The following is a 15,937-nucleotide window of genomic DNA, read 5'->3' as shown; positions in this document are numbered from 1 at the left end:
GACTTGGTTTTGTCACTCTGCCTCACTCGAGCCTTTGTTAGTCGTCTGAGAAAACCTTATTGTTGTCCATCTTCTTCAACTCGGCCAACCTAAGGGCGAAGCTTCCCTTAGGGCGAGGCAGGGCAGCCGCTGTACCTTGATTTTTAATGACTATATTGAGATGCAAATATGTTTTTATGAATATTTTAAGTGATCATACATTGATAACGGACTTCCTATGAAAAAGTTGTGCATATTTTAGTGGACACCGCGTAAAATCGATTTCGATCCGAAAAAAAGAGTTAGGTATAAGAAATATAGACTCATTTTCTAGTTTCAACGTGAATAAAATTTCTTGATTTACAGAGGTTTATCATGAATCTTATTATATACAAGATAATACTGAGCTATTTGTTATTTATACATGGAGAATTGGTGACTTTTTTAGACGAAAGGCTCGAAAAGAGCCGGTTTTGAATTAACGAATCCATCAACCGGCTAGGAGTTATACCAAAAGTGCAACACACGCTCCAAGCGCACAACAGAACCCAAAACAGAAGACAACACAGATAACATCAAGCCGAAGCCCCAGCTTAATCTATGAAGAAGGAGCCTTGTCTTCTGCAGCACCGCAGCAATCACGACCAAGTCCACACCAACAAACCTCCACCGCAGCAAGACTACAACCCACGGGGAACTCAACGACGGGCCAGCCACCTAGCAGAGCTTGAGGAACAAAAGGAGGGGGGTCTTGCGGCGACGCCTCCAAGAAGGTGAATGGCGCAAGAATGTGTCATCGTCGTCGGAAGAAACAAAGGTCCTACAAAGTTTTTACCCAGACCCGAGATCCACCACCCCTGGAGCTCGGGCTAGGTCCAGACCAAGAACACAACATCTTCCCCTTGCATTGGGATAAGCACACCGCCAAAAGTTACGACCAGGCGCCGCCCTAGCAAAGCCCCCAAGGCACTAGGAAGGGCATCAGCTACCACAGCAAACCGTGTAAAAGCAGCCAAGCCAACGCTGTGAGTGGACTGCGACACCATCAAGGGTTCATAGGGTGATCCACAAGACACTAGTAGAGAAGCAGACACAAAGTGAGGGCCCAAGGAGAGCAGATTGGGGCGGAGGGACAGAGTCCATCACTTCGAACAGGAGACATCATCGGGACGCCTTCAACAAGGGAGCGACACCCACAGGTGACGCCATCACTGGCACAGGACACAGCCATGTGCAGCTTTCGCCGAGGTCCAAACCCGATCAAAATTCTGGTCGCCATCGCGGGTACGTAGAGCAGACAAGTCAGCAATCACTATCGCACCCCCAACCAACGCCGCACTATGAATTAGCCCCAACTAGACTCATCCGTAGGGTGAAAGAAAATGTTGGATGGCAATGCCTAGCCAGACCCAGATCTAGACATCAACGACGCTAAATCGGCGGCAACCCAACGACCTCACCATCCCCAGGCCGCCAGCACCTGCACTAGCAAGATCAAACTAGTAGGAGGGGAAACCAGACTACCGCCATGGGAGTAGCAGCAGTACTGGGCACGCTGCCAACCCGGCAAGCATGCGTCGGCCCAGGGACCCATCACGGATAGCCAACAAGAACCTCACCCCCAAGCGACGTCAAAACCGTCGGATAGCCCCGAGAACGCCGGACTCCAACGGCAGTGAATGGCCAGGTCGCCGCATCTGGGCCCTCTAGACCCAGATTAGGCCCGAGAGCATACAACATGGATAGATCCGGCCAGGCCCTGGCAGGCCCAGATCTCGCTGCCACACGCCAACCCTAGGCGACCCGGCCGTCGGCGGACCGAGCATCGCCGCGCGCGAGCACTCCACTCCGCAGCCGCCGACCACACGGCCCTCCATGGACAGAGCAGCACCAGCCCGAGCCGTAACCGGCGCGCCTCACCGCGACAAGGACGAGCGCCCCGTTGGGCCCTCCAGGCACGCGGTGGGAGGAGAGACCGCCGCCGCCAGCACTGCCCCGGCTTTGCCCGGCGGCTCCCGCCGGCGGCAGCGGGGGGGAGGGGGAGGGTGGGGGTAGAGGAGTGGGAGACGGGGGCACCCCGGTCACCCCGTGGGGAGCGAGGGGAGCAAGGAAAAAACTCATTGTCACCATTCGACAACAACAATCCATTAGTGGTTTTAAAGATTTCTTGATATTTGTGAGGCACATCATATTTCCTCCGGTGACATTATAGGCTCAATGGGATGATAACAATTAAAATATATTTTCTGGCGATAAAGATCATCAAGATTGAGTTGCACATCGAACGACTGATATTCAAAAAAATTAATCGATAGAATTATAGATTTTTTTTAAAAAAAAAGGTAAAGCTTTGCCATTCAGATGACAATTTGGTATGCACTGAGGTTCTAACTATAATCAAATAAAACATTTTAATATTTTCTAAGTGATTGTGTTACAATCATTTATATTATTAATGTATTGTTACCTTTTTCGGTATTTTATTATTTTCTAAAAAATTAATCGCCCTACCATATATAATTTCCGGCCTTCGCCACTGGCCCTACGTACGTCTCTAGAAGTGGCCATCAACATTCGTGAAAGAAAAAATTATCATTCTCAAAAAGAGAAGAGGTCATCACTTCTTTTAATGTGCTCTTGCTGTCTCATGGTGGAGACATGTTTAAAGAAAGGACCGTGACTGATCACCTACATCTTCAGCTAAAGGAAGAGCTGAACTGGCTATTCTTCAGGGAAAGCATCAAGCATTGTGCTAAACATCATCTTTAAACTAAGAAATTCGACCTGACTTCTACGCTTCGAGGAATAGGTTCGACGAATTGCTTTGACATGGTGTGTACCTTCATATGTCTAGATTATGTTTGGCATTAACATCTGTAGAAACCCAAAAGCCTAGCTGTGGCTTGTTAAATTTTTAGTACAAACATTGGGCAATGGAATTCGTGGACTTAAACACTATGGTCCTCAAATCTATACTTGATACCTACGGTTCATGGTGCTTTGGTCTCACGTATTGAATGTGTTAAGTTTGTTTCCGTCGGTGTTTCTCTGGTTTCATTTTTGCGATATTTATAGTACGACGGTGGAGCAGTGGCTCAACAACAAAACTTGCAAGGAGTGTGTTCTTTGGATATGATTCTTTCAACAATCTTACATTTCTATTGATGTTGGAGGCCCATGGGAAAATTCGACACAGGACTCCTTTGATTTGAAGGATAGGAAAAACATAGGAATAGGAAAGGTATAGGATTGGAATGACATGTCTACTTGAATCCTATAGGAAGATGAAGTTTGTTTGATTGTAGCAAAGGAATTTTTTCATGAGGTATGAGCTAATGCTTTTTTCCTATAGGAATTACACTACAAGATTCCTATAGGAATTTTTCCTATAGACTATGTTCCTATGAATCAAACAACATGTATAGGAAATTTTCCCATATGAACCAAATCCTACACAATTCCTATGCAAATCCTTTGAATCAAAGGAGCCCGTAGGGTTATATCCAATGGATTTGATTCTTTCAACAATCTTAGGTGTTCACCTATTGATGTTGGCGGTCCATGGGGATACTTGACACATGTTTATGTCCCTCGGATATGATTCTTTCAACAATCATAAGTTTTCTCTTGTTGACATTGGTGGCCCATGCATGGGGCTATTCGACACATGTAAGATTATCCAGCTGATGCAGGTTTTATTCTCAATGGGTGTTTTCACTAGGGTCGTGGATAATGTCTACATGCAAAAGGTGAAATCAGAGATTGACTCCTTTAAAAATCTTGATGTAAATGGAGGGATCTATCATGTCACTTGTTTGCATTTCTCAATGCAGTGAAATAGAAGTATTTAGAGAAATGGTGTTGTTTCAATGGACAATATTTTGCCCATGTGCAGACCATTGCCCTTCACGAGTGAACTCAGTAACAATATTTTGCTTACAATTGACTCGCTTTTCTTAAACTTCAATTAGCTAGTTTCTCCATCTTTAACAAGCAACGGGTGTTTGGTCTAGTGGTATGATTCTCGCTTCGGGTGCGAGAGGTCGCGAGTTCGATTCTCGCAACACCCCAATTTTTTTTCAGTCAGAACTTCCTAAAAAATATTCCCAACATTCGGGTCCTCGTTTCTTCCGTTCCATTATCGGTCTACATCACCTAAATTTTAACACTTTTACGACTACATCGTGAGTCGTGAAGACGGTAACCTGGGCATAACATGCACCATCAGCCCAACAGTTAGACAAGATCACGCCGGTTGGTGCGTGGTTGGGAACGCATACGCCAACCACGCATGTTACTTGACCCCTCACTGAATTGAACTGATAGCATCAAGCAAAAATTGTCCATCTGGCATTCATGTGGCCAACTATACCGCCACCATCTCCACAATGTGCCCAAGATGCAACTCCAGATAACATTAACGAAAACATAGGAGTAGCATACTAGCATTTCACTAAGCCATACAAGTGGCCAAACAAGAAATGCTCCCACTTAACAACACACATACGGACTCGTGGGCCATGGCACACAGCAAGGCAACATACAGTCAGAAAGAAAATTCAGACAACATTTGCCAACAAAACAAAGGACCCATTTTAGTTGTGCATCAAACAATAATTATCAAGGCCATGCTGTAAGCCAGTAAACTAGTCTCGTGATGTCCAGTAACAACACCAGATCTGACCCAATGAGCCGAACAAGCAATATCGAGATGATAGGGAAGTCAGTGATGTGGCTTAAACCCCACTCAGCTTACAGTAAGCCATAAAGTGATACCCTGTCTATCATTTTGACAAGACCAACCACAAGGCGGTATAAATGCAGATGAAGGCCTTCAGCGGAAGTAGACCGAAACAAGTGGGATGTCGACGTCTTCATCGTCATCATCCTCACAAGCCACCACAACATCGAGATGGCGCCTGTAAGAAGGCACCTCCATCTTTGCCACATCCCTGGCAACATCTGCCACCTTCCTGTCCAGCCGTTCCTTGTGTCTGGGGAACATGGAGTTGTACAGCAGCGAAGTGCCACAGGATATGCTGTAAGCGTTCAGGCCCTTTTCTTTGAGCCACCCCAGGAGCTCCCTCAGTGTGATGTTGCCGGTCACAGTCCACCGGTCCCAGACTGTCCATGACAGTTCTTGATGCTTAATGGTCTTGGGCGGGACTGGCTCAGCAATCGAGAAGAGGGGGATCGCGAGGTTCGCAAATGTGTTGCGGTAATTTTCAACCTTGTGTCCACCAGCAAGGACTTTGTAAAGCTCGAGGCAGACAAGGCCAGTGGCCATTGCAGTTGCGGTGGCGATAGCTGGGATGATCCTGCCAGCTATAAACTTGGCTTTCAGCTTGTCCACTTCAGGAATACTGTAGTTTCTTGCCCGCATGTTGGCAAAACCAGCTATAACATCCATATGGAAATTAGTGTCATCATCCTGCAAAATACAGAAAGCAGCTCATCAACTCTTCATACAAGTAAATTCAGGATGCATAGGAGTAAGATGCATTGCTGCCATACCAAATGAAAAAGCAAAAACAAGAAAATTAGGAATTTTTGTTCTGCCATGAAATCGAGCATTTAGCATGCAAGGTATGGTAAATAAGTTGACGGAAATAATTCATAGTAAATCAGTGAAGTTCTACAAGGATTAATATGATATTCTGACCTTCTCAAACTGTATTGGGTTCATGTGGAACCCTGATGGCAGTCTTTTGGAAATGTCTTCCAACTTAGCAATAAGCTCTTCAATGACAGCAGCATCATCAACAGATGCAGAGGATAGACTAGTGGCCTTCTCATCTGTAACTATCTTAACCCCCTGTTTTGGTTGGAAATCAGGGACTATCACCTTGTCGACAGCTTCAGCAGCAAGCTTGTTTGGGGTTTTGGCCCACTCTGGTATGGGTATTCCAAAAGTTTCTGCCCTTAATATTGAAGCAGCCAAAATAAAGCTAAGCTGACTTTGATCACTAGACGAGAACTCCACAGGTCGTGGGAACCGCTTTGGAGCAGACCAGAAAGGAGCACCAGAGCTGGTCATTGAGTCTTCTGGGAAAGTAAATGCCAGCTGCTTCACACGATTGGAGAAGTAATCCTCAAACCTGAGATACACAACCAGGAAAGCAGTAAGGTAACATTAGAAGTATTATTAACAGAGCCCTGTGAAGTAGACTCACAATACAAAAGATCTAGCCGCAATTATTTCAAAAATCATAACTCAGTTGCATAAATAAGTCATACAATTGTGAAGGAGAGGAGGGAGGGCATGGGGGTACACTTACTTAAGCCGGGCCCAGGTAATAGAATCTTGGAACGTCTCACACTTGTCTCTGTCAAGACACTCAATAACACGTTCAAGCTGATCTCTAGCTTGTGCATCACCAGCAGTTCTTGCAGCACTTACATACGTAGTAGGATTTGACAGAAACGCATTTACTTCAGTGGGAGTCTTCTCAAGTAAACCCTCAAACTCAGACCTAGCCCAGGTTAGGCAATGATCAATATTGTGAGGAAATGAATGCACAGTACACATAGGTGCTTGCTTTTCAGGTGGATCCCTCGACGCCCCATAGTTCTCTGTTAAGTGAGGGATGACCATCTGTGTATTGCATTTAGCACCCAGAGTCCCAGATTCCAACAGTGGCTTCTGGAAATACAGACATCTTGAGTCTATGTACAATCTTGCAGTCACATTGTCAAGGGCATTGACAACAGCATCAAGGTTCTCCCAGAAGGCATCATTAAACACATTTTCGGTCTCGGGGCTTGCTCTGTTCTGAAGGGCCTCAACATGAAGCTTAGGATTAATTTCCATAGCAGCAGTGGCAGCAACCGTGGACTTTGGCTGTCCAATGTTCCAGTCACGGAAAAGGAACTGGCGACTCAGATTGCTCTTTTCAATAACATCATCATCTGTCACAGTCAGCCTTCCATTCTGACTGCAAGAAATACCCATTAGCGCCAGGTTCTTCAAAAATTCACATCCAAGTGCCCCAGAACCAACCATAAAGATTTTTGCTTCCTCCAGTTTCTTCTGAAGCTTAGATCCAAATACACTGATTTGAGCATCATATCTAGTGTTCTCTGGCTTCAAATCACTAGGTTCCAGGGGGTCAACAGGGAGAGACTCGACAGAATCAAAATAGAAGAACTACAAAATTAAAACAATTGACGTTACAAATAACTGTATATAAATGTAAATCATATACTCAAGCCAAGAGACAGCAGATTCTAACCTGATACAGTGGATGGAATTTCCCTGAGCATGCTTTCACGACCTCCTGACCTACAATACCACCAAACATTGCAGCCATAGGGTTCAGAACAGCCCTGGAACCACTGGCAAAATGGTGCAGGAGCTTTTTGTCAATTCCTTCAAGTTTCTTATCATCCAGAGTTTCATTAATGCTATCAGCATACTCTATCACCTTTTGCACATCATCACTAGACCCAGCAACAGGGAATCTCTTCAGCTCACTCCTAAACTTATCCAAAGCTTGGAATGCCAAATGCAGAAGAGGTGGGCGCTCGAATTTGGAGAAATCACTCATGAGAAATTCTCCTGGCTCTACCATGGCCTCTTTCAAGGGTTTGAATTTAATAACTTTTGGTAGCTTGATCTGTGTGACGATGCCACCTCTAACATATGCGCCAAACGAAGAGGTGTCTTCTTCTAACTGAAATGAGAAAGGCCTTGCATTCTTGACCTTTCTTGGCTTCCCATCATTCAGCTCAGTCATTCCATGGACTTCAGAGAAAACAACTAGATCACCATCCTGGAACTCCACACGCTCATCATCCACAAAGGACACAAGTGCTGGATTGTCATTACTGATCGATGCAACAATTCCTGTATGTGGTTCCTCTCCATCCACATCTAAAACTGTAAACTCAGGACCGAAATCACAAAACACGCTGCCAAAAAGACCGCGAACTTCAGACTTGATGAAAGCAATGGGTGGCTGATGACTATGGCAGTAATCATCAAACTCAACTGCCTTTTCTAAGCTGATATCAGTAAAGACCACGGCCTGTAAGTACATATAGAAGTGATTATTCTGAGGATGAGAAAATGACCAAATATACCAGTGTAAATCAAGAAGCATATAAACAAATTTCATAACAAACACCAGAAGAGTCATCTAATCCACGTCAAAAACTCATATACTGCAAACTGAAGTGCAACGCCAAAATGAAAACATTGTCATTTGTCAAAACAAGAACATGGCTATGAAATTTCAGTTGCATTGGACAAACAACATCTCTTTGTAGGATATGCTGGTATGATGGAGCACATGAACAAATTTAGAGCAGACAAATGACATGTCACAATAAATTATAAATATTGCCAAGGCCAACACTTGCTCAGTTAACAACAGAACACAAATTACCAAATATAAAATTCGCAGTTAAAATAAAATTATATTTCAGGACCAAAATCACGCAAAAATAAATGAAGGTAAAACCAAGGGGTTAATGGAGCATGGGAATATATATAGATTATAGAAACCTACACTATCTAAATAGTCAGGTAGGTGAAGCCTCTTCAGAATCTCATGGAAATCCCTTGATAATATGCAAGATTAAAAACATTATACTTCATATACAATTTTACAGTGTACACACTTCAACATACCTCGATTATTATGAGGTTGTGACCAAAAATTTATAGGACTATATTTACTTTATTACTCTCTCTGTTCCATATTAATTGTCGCAGATACATCCAAATCTACGACAGCTAATATGGAACGGAGGGAGTATTTCTTAAAAGTGATGTTCGATAAATGCCACAGTTATGGTGCAAGGCTTTTTTTCTACACGCTAGTTGTTCACAAAACTGGTGCATAATTTCAATAGCAAAACTAAATAGCAAGACAGATAGCCTGTTGCTACAACTAACATACACAGAAAGTTCAAGCATGATATAAAACCTTAAACTGAAGGCACGTACAAGTACAAAGAATGAAATAGCAAGCTAGGAGACCATAGATCAATTTCATGCTGGCACACCTGAAATTTAGAAAGTTGCTCCTTGGTCAAATCGCCGGTCAAAGCAGAGATGAGAACAGCATTGTTAAGCTCTTGCAGCTTCTGTACGCAAGCTTGAGCACGATTTTGCCCAACATCATTCTCCGAGAGGAAGAAGTTGCTTGATAAGTCCCATAGCTCCACATTACCTTCGTCGTGCAAGGTTACAGACTTGACACCCGCTAGCACAAGGTTCTTTGCTGCAGGAATACATGGTTAGTAGATCACTTATAAGCCAATTGTTTTTACCATCCCATGATTACAACTGTCAAAAGCTCTTCAAGTTTCAATAGCTTAATAATAGATTGAATGACAAGCATGTAAATAAACTTATGATTTGTTTTTATACTCAAATGCTCCTGGTGTGCTATAATGAGAAACTGACATCTCAGCATGCATCCAATAACCAAATTGACCAGCAGGACAAAAAATGAAGGCTCAGGCCTTATGGTGCCAGGTATCAACTTGCTATCACCGATAAAAACTATTCTTGGTATTATTACAATAATGTCAGCATTATCTACGCACAGTACAGTATGCCCATCATGCCATAATTGTAGACTAACAGTTTGTAAGCAAGAGGCACTTGATTGAGTAACACAACAATTCTGGATTTGACGGTTTAAACAACACTTGTCAGCATTGGGTTGTGATGAAAAACACTGGTTAAAGAGCATACGAAGATACAAGTTTTGACTAGATGGTTCAAAATCAAATCATAAGACAGAATATTAAGAGTACGTCTAGATAAGAGGGCAATCCCTCATCACTGTCCTTAGATCAAACTAGCAACAGTCCCAGCAGAGCCAGAGCTGAGCCAGGAGCTCATGTACGAATTAGGAGCAGAGGATAAATTTAGGTAGGAAAAACGTAATAGGAATTCCTAGGTCACTAAGCTACATCTAATTGAGCAAGTAATTAAAAAACACCATAATTATTAGCAAATAAATTCCCGGTTTCCTTTTTAATAGCTGACCCACTTACCACATATATAAAGTCACGTTTTACGGAAAGAAATTAAGCAAGCTAGTTAGTTAGAGGAGGTCCGGCTGGACTACACATACCGATCTCGACACCGAGGCCCTGGAGTCCCGAGACGAGGACGTTGGAGGCGAAGAGGCGCTTCATGGTCTCGCGCCCGTAGACGGCGAGCTGGCGGCTGTGGAGGTCCTCATCGATCTCCATCCCCTTGGGCGGTGCCATGGCTGCGGCGTCCTCTGCCTCCTCCCCGGCGCGGGTCTTCTTCTGCAAGTCCTCGACCTCGCCCGCGACGATCTCCCGCTTGCGGGGAAGCATATAGCGCGCAACGCCGCCGAGGAGCCCGAGCACGGCCGCCGACGCCGCGAAGAGCAGGCAGTAGTACGCGGCCTCCGGGAGCTGCCGCGCCAGATCCAGCGCGCGCTACCGCCGAGAAACCTGCACCGGAGGGCCCGTCGTGAGGCGAGGAGGAGGGCGCCGGGGAGCGGATTCGACGGGACTCACCTTGGATTCGCTCGTCGCGTGCGGGAAGAAGATGGGATGGTCTAGGGTTTCTGAGTCTGCGGGAGAGGAATCGGAGGACCTGATTGCGAAGTATCGGCGGTTGTTGCTGGAGTTGGGGACGGGGACGGCTTTGTTTATGGGCACCGGTGGATGGGGCCCGCGTGTCGGTGAGGAAGGGAAACCGCGTGTGCTTTTCTTGCTGGCGGGGAAACGAGCACCTGTCCTCTCTGGAAAGAACGAGGAGGCTGCGAAGGTGGAAATTTTGGCAAAAAAGACCACCCTGCTCAATTCATTGACAAAAAGGATCACCTGTGAGTGTAATTGACAAAAGAAACCACCTCGACTGTGGCGGCAGCGCCCCCAGGCGACACGTGGCACATGCCGCCGGAGGCTGTGGCGGCACGTTAGAAGTCGCGCCACGCCGTCAACCGCCGTCTACAGCTGCGGGCCATGCCGCTGGAGGCTTGGGCGGCAGGCTGACGTGGAAGCTGCCGCGGCCTGCCCGCCTCCACAAGCCATGCGTTGCTGCAACTAAAATGTGAATTAGCTGTTTTGTGCTGCGCCGTGGGTCGCCATGCTATCAGCATGTATCCAGTTTCTGCTAGTTAATTTTTGCAAAAAAAAAATTTCTGAGTACACATATGTGACACTTGTTCGAAATATTGAGTTAGAGCATCTTCACCGGCGTCTCCGACAGTGGCCCCGATAGCAATTTGGGGGTCGGGGTCGAAAATGGGCTCGCACCGGCGCGCGGCGCAGGCCAATTTTGGAGCCCAATAAAATCGCCGGCAACCCCGTGCCGGCTCCTTCACCAAGGGCGCGAATCGGGCGCGCCGGTGCTTCGAGGAACGACGGTTTTCGCGGAAACGACGGGAGAGGTTGGTCATCGGCGTTAATGGTCTCCCGCACGGAAACCTAAACGGCGAGGGCGACGACTGTCCACGCAGCGTCCACCTACCTTACCCACGCTCCTTCAATGTGCGTCTGTCGCCTTCCTTAAAACCACACCGCGCACACTCCTTTTTTTCCCCGCCGTCCATCCCTAGCCGCCGCCGTCCTCAACCTCCACCCGAATCACCACCCACCCGCGCGTACCACAGATACTGGCCCTCGCCGGGGAACGGCGGGCCTCGATGATGCCGGAGCAGAGGAGACTCCCGGAGAATGCCCTCGGCAGCCCGGACTGGGAAGAGCGCTCCGGCCGCGAGCGCGCCGAAGAGGTCGCGCGGATGGACAATCCCTCCGGCGGCCGCTTCAACAACGTCGGCCGCCATGCCTGGTGGTACGACCGCGACGTCGATGCCACGCTCCGCGAGTACGGCTACCGTCTGATACGCGTACAGCACGCGTCTGTTGGGAACCCCAAGAGGAAGGTGTGATGCGTACAGCGGCAAGTTTTCCCTCAGTATGAAACCAAGGTTTATCGAACCAGTAGGAGCCAAGAAGCACGTTGAAGGTTGATGGCGGCGAGATGTAGTGCGGCGCAACACCAGGGATTCCGGCGCCAACGTGGAACCTGCACAACACAAACCAAGTACTTTGTCCCAACGAAACAGTGAAGTTGTCAATCTCACCGGCTTGCTGTAACAAAGGATTAGATGTATAGTGTGGATGATGATTGTTTGCAGAGGACAGTAGAACAATTGCAGTAGATTGTATTTCAGATGTAAAGGAATGGACCGTGGTCCACAGTTCACTAGTGGTGTCTCTCCCATAAGATAAATAGCATGTTGGGTGAACAAATTACAGTTGGGCAATTGACAAATAGAGAGGGCATGACAATGCACATACATGATATGATGAGTATTGTGAGATTTAATTGGGCATTACGACAAAGTACATAGACCGCTATCCAGCATGCATCTATGCCTAAAAAGTCCACCTTCAGGCTATCATCCTAACCCCTTCCAGTATTAAGTTGAAAACAACAGACAATTGCATTAACTATGGTGCGTAATATAATCAATAACTACATCCTCGGACATAGCATCAATGTTTTATCCCTAGTGGCAACAGTACATCCATAACCTTAGAGGTTTCTGTCACTCCCCCAGATTCACGGAGACATGAACCCACTATCGAGCATAAATACTCCCTCTTGGAGTTAAGAGTAAAAACTTGGCCAGAGCCTCTACTAATAACGGAGAGCATGCAAGATCATAAACAACACATAGATATAAATTGATAATCAACATAACATAGTATTCTCTATCCATCGGATCCCAACAAACACAACATATAGCATTACAGATAGATGATCTTGATCATGTTAGGCAGCTCACAAGATCCGACAATGAAGCATAATGATGAGAAGACAACCATCTAGCTACTGCTATGGACCCATAGTCCAGGGGTGAACTACTCACTCATCACTCCGGAGGCGACCATGGCGGTGTAGAGTCTGAAAGAACATTTCCCGCCCTTTTGGGTTTTGTGTGTTTGACGTCAACACTATGTATATTTTTATGTGCGTTGATGTAGACAGGTACAAGCCATCAAAAATTATGTTGGATCGGTGTATTGGTTTAGCTGTTCTGAGGTTCTGCAGGTTTTCTGTATCTGGCGGAAGTTCCGGCCTAATCTGGCGGAAGTTCCGGCCTGACTTTTTCAGCAGAAGCTTCTCAGCGACGTCTGTGCTCAGGTTTTCTCTTCAGGACCGGAAGTTCCGGTGGAGTTGGCCGGAAGTTCCGGTCAGCGGAACTTCCGCCCAACTTCCGGGCAAGTTCCGAATTCCGTGTTTGTGGCTCGGTATAGTCCAAGAAGGTTTTCGCAAGTTTCCGAACTTGGCGGAACTGGCCGGAACTTCCGGCCACCGGAAGTTCCGCCCAAGTTCCGCCCTTCTTTTGCTTTGCAGGATTTTTATCAAGGGCGGAAGTTCCGGCCCGAATGGCCTGTACTTTCCGGTGGAAGCGGAACTTCCGCCATCCTGGCCGGAACTTCCGGTGTAAGTGGAATTCGTCCCCAACGGTCAGATCTGAAAGCTCCACCCATATAAATAGCTTTCTTCTCCAAAGGGACAAGTTGCTCAATCATTGCAAGAAAAATCTGCCAAGCTTCACCACCATTAGAGCCACCTCAAGAACACAAGATTTGCAAGATCTCCTTCCTCCCCCAACCAAAGCTCTTGATCTTTGGGGATTCGAAGGAGAAGACACCGATCTACATCCTCACCGAAGCGTTCTTCATTTCCCCCTCTCTTGTTTGAGGGATCTCATGCTAGTGTTCCTATTTGGTTCCCTAGTTGATTTGTGTTGATGTATTGTTGTTGATTGTTGTGTTGTAACAGATTTGGAAGCCTCCAATTTGGTTGTGGATGTGTGCCCCAAGAACCTTGTAAAGGCCTGGTTTCCGCCTCGAGGAAATCCCTTAGTGGAAGTGGGCTAGGCCTTCGTGGCGTTGCTCACCGGAGATCTGAGTGAAGCCTTTGTGGCTGTTGGTTTGGCTTTCGTAGCAACCACACTCCTCCAAACGTAGACGTACCTTCTTGCAAAGGAAGGGAACTACGGGAATCATCTCCGTGTCATCGCGTGCTCCACTCTTGGTTACCTCTATCCTATTCTATCTCTATATTGCTTAGATATATCTTGCTTAGTTGTTAGCCTTGTCATATAGGTAAATTCACTTAGTTGCATATCTAGAGAATTTACCTTTTGTGTCAAGCCTAAATTGAAAAAGAACTAAAAATTGGTTAGCACCTATTCACCCCCCCCCCTCTAGGTGCGGCATACGATCCTTTCAATTGGTATCAGAGCCTCGGCTCTTATTTCGGGCTTAACCGCCTAAGAGTATGCCGGACGAGGAGTCCTCGGAAGGGGCCGCCAAGACGGTCTCCATGGAAGACTTCAATTCGTTGAAGTCCTCCATGGAAGCCCAAATGGAAAGCATGAAAAAGATGATTGCCGAGCTTTTGGCTCCGGCCTTTCCCAAGGCTCCTAGTGTAGAGGTAAAAGACACGGGTGCGTTAGATGAGGGAGAGGCTTCGGACTTACCCTCATCTACCAAACCCGTGGAAGGTGATAACTTAAACACTATCAAATCTCCCACTGCATCTCCTAGGGGAACTAGTGGAGGTGAAAGCTACAATCGAGTAGCTCCACCTTTCCTATCTCCCGATATACCGGTTCCCCATCCCCATTTGAACATTCGGGGCGACCCACCTAAGTTTTCTATTGATAATTTCGATACTTGGCAATTTGAGTTCCGCTCTCATGTTTGTAGTGCCTCCAATGAATTATGGAGAATCATCTTGGAGGGCTTCAAGCCATACAACCCCGACAAGTTGACTAGAAGAGAAGCGGTTGATAGTCAACTCAACAACACCGCCTTGTACATGATTCAAACTAGTGTGGGGACAAAGGAATTGCATCGTGTCCGGAACTACACCACCGCCAAGGAAGCTTGGGATGGTTTGACTGCTAGTTGCATTGGAAGTGAGAGCACAAGGAGGAACAAGTATAATGCTCTTAAGAATAAAGCCGAAGGGTTCATGAGGCTACCGGATGAAGATCATGAAGACATGTATGGAAGACTTCTCACCGTTGCCGATGCCTTCCGGCTTATTGGTGCCACCCACATCAATGACTCTTGGATCAAGGAGAAGTACATTGAATGCATGATGCCATTTGTACCCATTGATGTCAAGACTCTTGTGGGGAGGGAATGCTATTCCTCTCTCACCTCTCAACAAGTCGTGCACGAGATGCAAGCTCTCAAGGTGCTTGAGGAAACCTCTCATGATTCTCGCAATCGTGCTCTTGGGATGGTGATGACCCACAAGTATAGGGGATCGCAACAGTCTTCGAGGGAAGTAAAACCCAATTTATTGATTCGACACAAGGGGAGACAAAGAACACTTGGAAGCCTTAACAACGGAGTTGTCAATTCAGTTGCACCTGGAAACAGACTTGCTCGCAAGAATTTATCAAGAAGAATAGCTTTATAGCAAAGGGCGTAGTGAAATAACAGCAGCAGAGTAATAAAGACAGCAGTAGTGATTTTAGTAAACAGCAGGATTAAAATACTGTAGGCACGGGGACGGATGACGGGCGTTGCATGGATGAGAGAAACTCATGTAACAATCATAGCAGGGCATTTGCAGATAATAATAAAACGGTGTCCAAGTACAAAGCAATCAATAGGCATGTGTTCCATATATAGTCGTGCGTGCTCGCAATGAGTAACTTGCACAACATCTTTTGTCCTACCAGCCGGTGGCAGCCGGGCCTCAAGGGAAACTACTAGATATTAAGGTACTCCTTTTAATAAAGTACCAGAGCAAAGCATTAACACTCCGTGAACACATGTGATCCTCACATCGCTACCATCCCCTCCGGTTGTCCCAATTCTTGTCACTTCGGGGCCATTGGTTCCGGACAGCGACATGTGTATACAACTCATAGGTAAGACCATAAACAATGAATATCTTGATGAAGCAATAACATGTTCAGAT

At 46.2% G+C, this 15,937-nt stretch overlaps 1 protein-coding gene and 1 non-coding gene across 2 annotated transcripts; one reads left to right on the top strand and one right to left on the bottom strand.

Annotated features, from left to right (window-relative positions):
* The first annotated feature begins 3,977 nt into the window (after positions 1–3,977).
* TRNAP-CGG (transfer RNA proline (anticodon CGG)) lies at positions 3,978–4,049 on the top strand. Its single transcript has one exon. It is a non-coding gene; the product is annotated as a tRNA-Pro (tRNA).
* A 479-nt stretch (positions 4,050–4,528) lies between these two features.
* LOC127300126 (ubiquitin-activating enzyme E1 1) lies at positions 4,529–10,612 on the bottom strand. The gene is made up of 7 exons (XM_051330204.2): positions 10,489–10,612; positions 10,071–10,422; positions 8,989–9,206; positions 7,212–8,006; positions 6,258–7,126; positions 5,642–6,077; positions 4,529–5,410 (listed from the first exon to the last, which is right to left on the bottom strand). The coding sequence occupies exons 2-7, from the start codon at positions 10,300–10,302 to the stop codon at positions 4,814–4,816; spliced, it is 3,147 nt and encodes a 1,048-aa protein (XP_051186164.1). The 5' UTR covers positions 10,303–10,422; positions 10,489–10,612; the 3' UTR covers positions 4,529–4,813.
* Positions 10,613–15,937: the final 5,325 nt, after the last annotated feature.

This window comes from Lolium perenne, chromosome 5, assembly GCF_019359855.2.
Source record: "Lolium perenne isolate Kyuss_39 chromosome 5, Kyuss_2.0, whole genome shotgun sequence".
Taxonomy (NCBI): Eukaryota; Viridiplantae; Streptophyta; class Magnoliopsida; order Poales; family Poaceae; genus Lolium; species Lolium perenne.
Note: the sequence above shows the minus strand (reverse complement) of the source record. Positions and strands in the feature narration are given on the sequence as shown.

Coding starts and splice junctions, on each gene's coding strand:
- LOC127300126 (XM_051330204.2), bottom strand. CDS start 10,302: ATGCTTCCCCGCAAGCGGGAGATCGTCGCGGGCGAGGTCGAGGACTTG. Junction 8,007..8,988: donor AGCAACTTTCTAAATTTCAG/GTGTGCCAGCAT, acceptor ATGTACTTACAG/GCCGTGGTCTTTACTGATAT. Junction 5,411..5,641: donor ACCCAATACAGTTTGAGAAG/GTCAGAATATCA, acceptor TGTATTTTGCAG/GATGATGACACTAATTTCCA.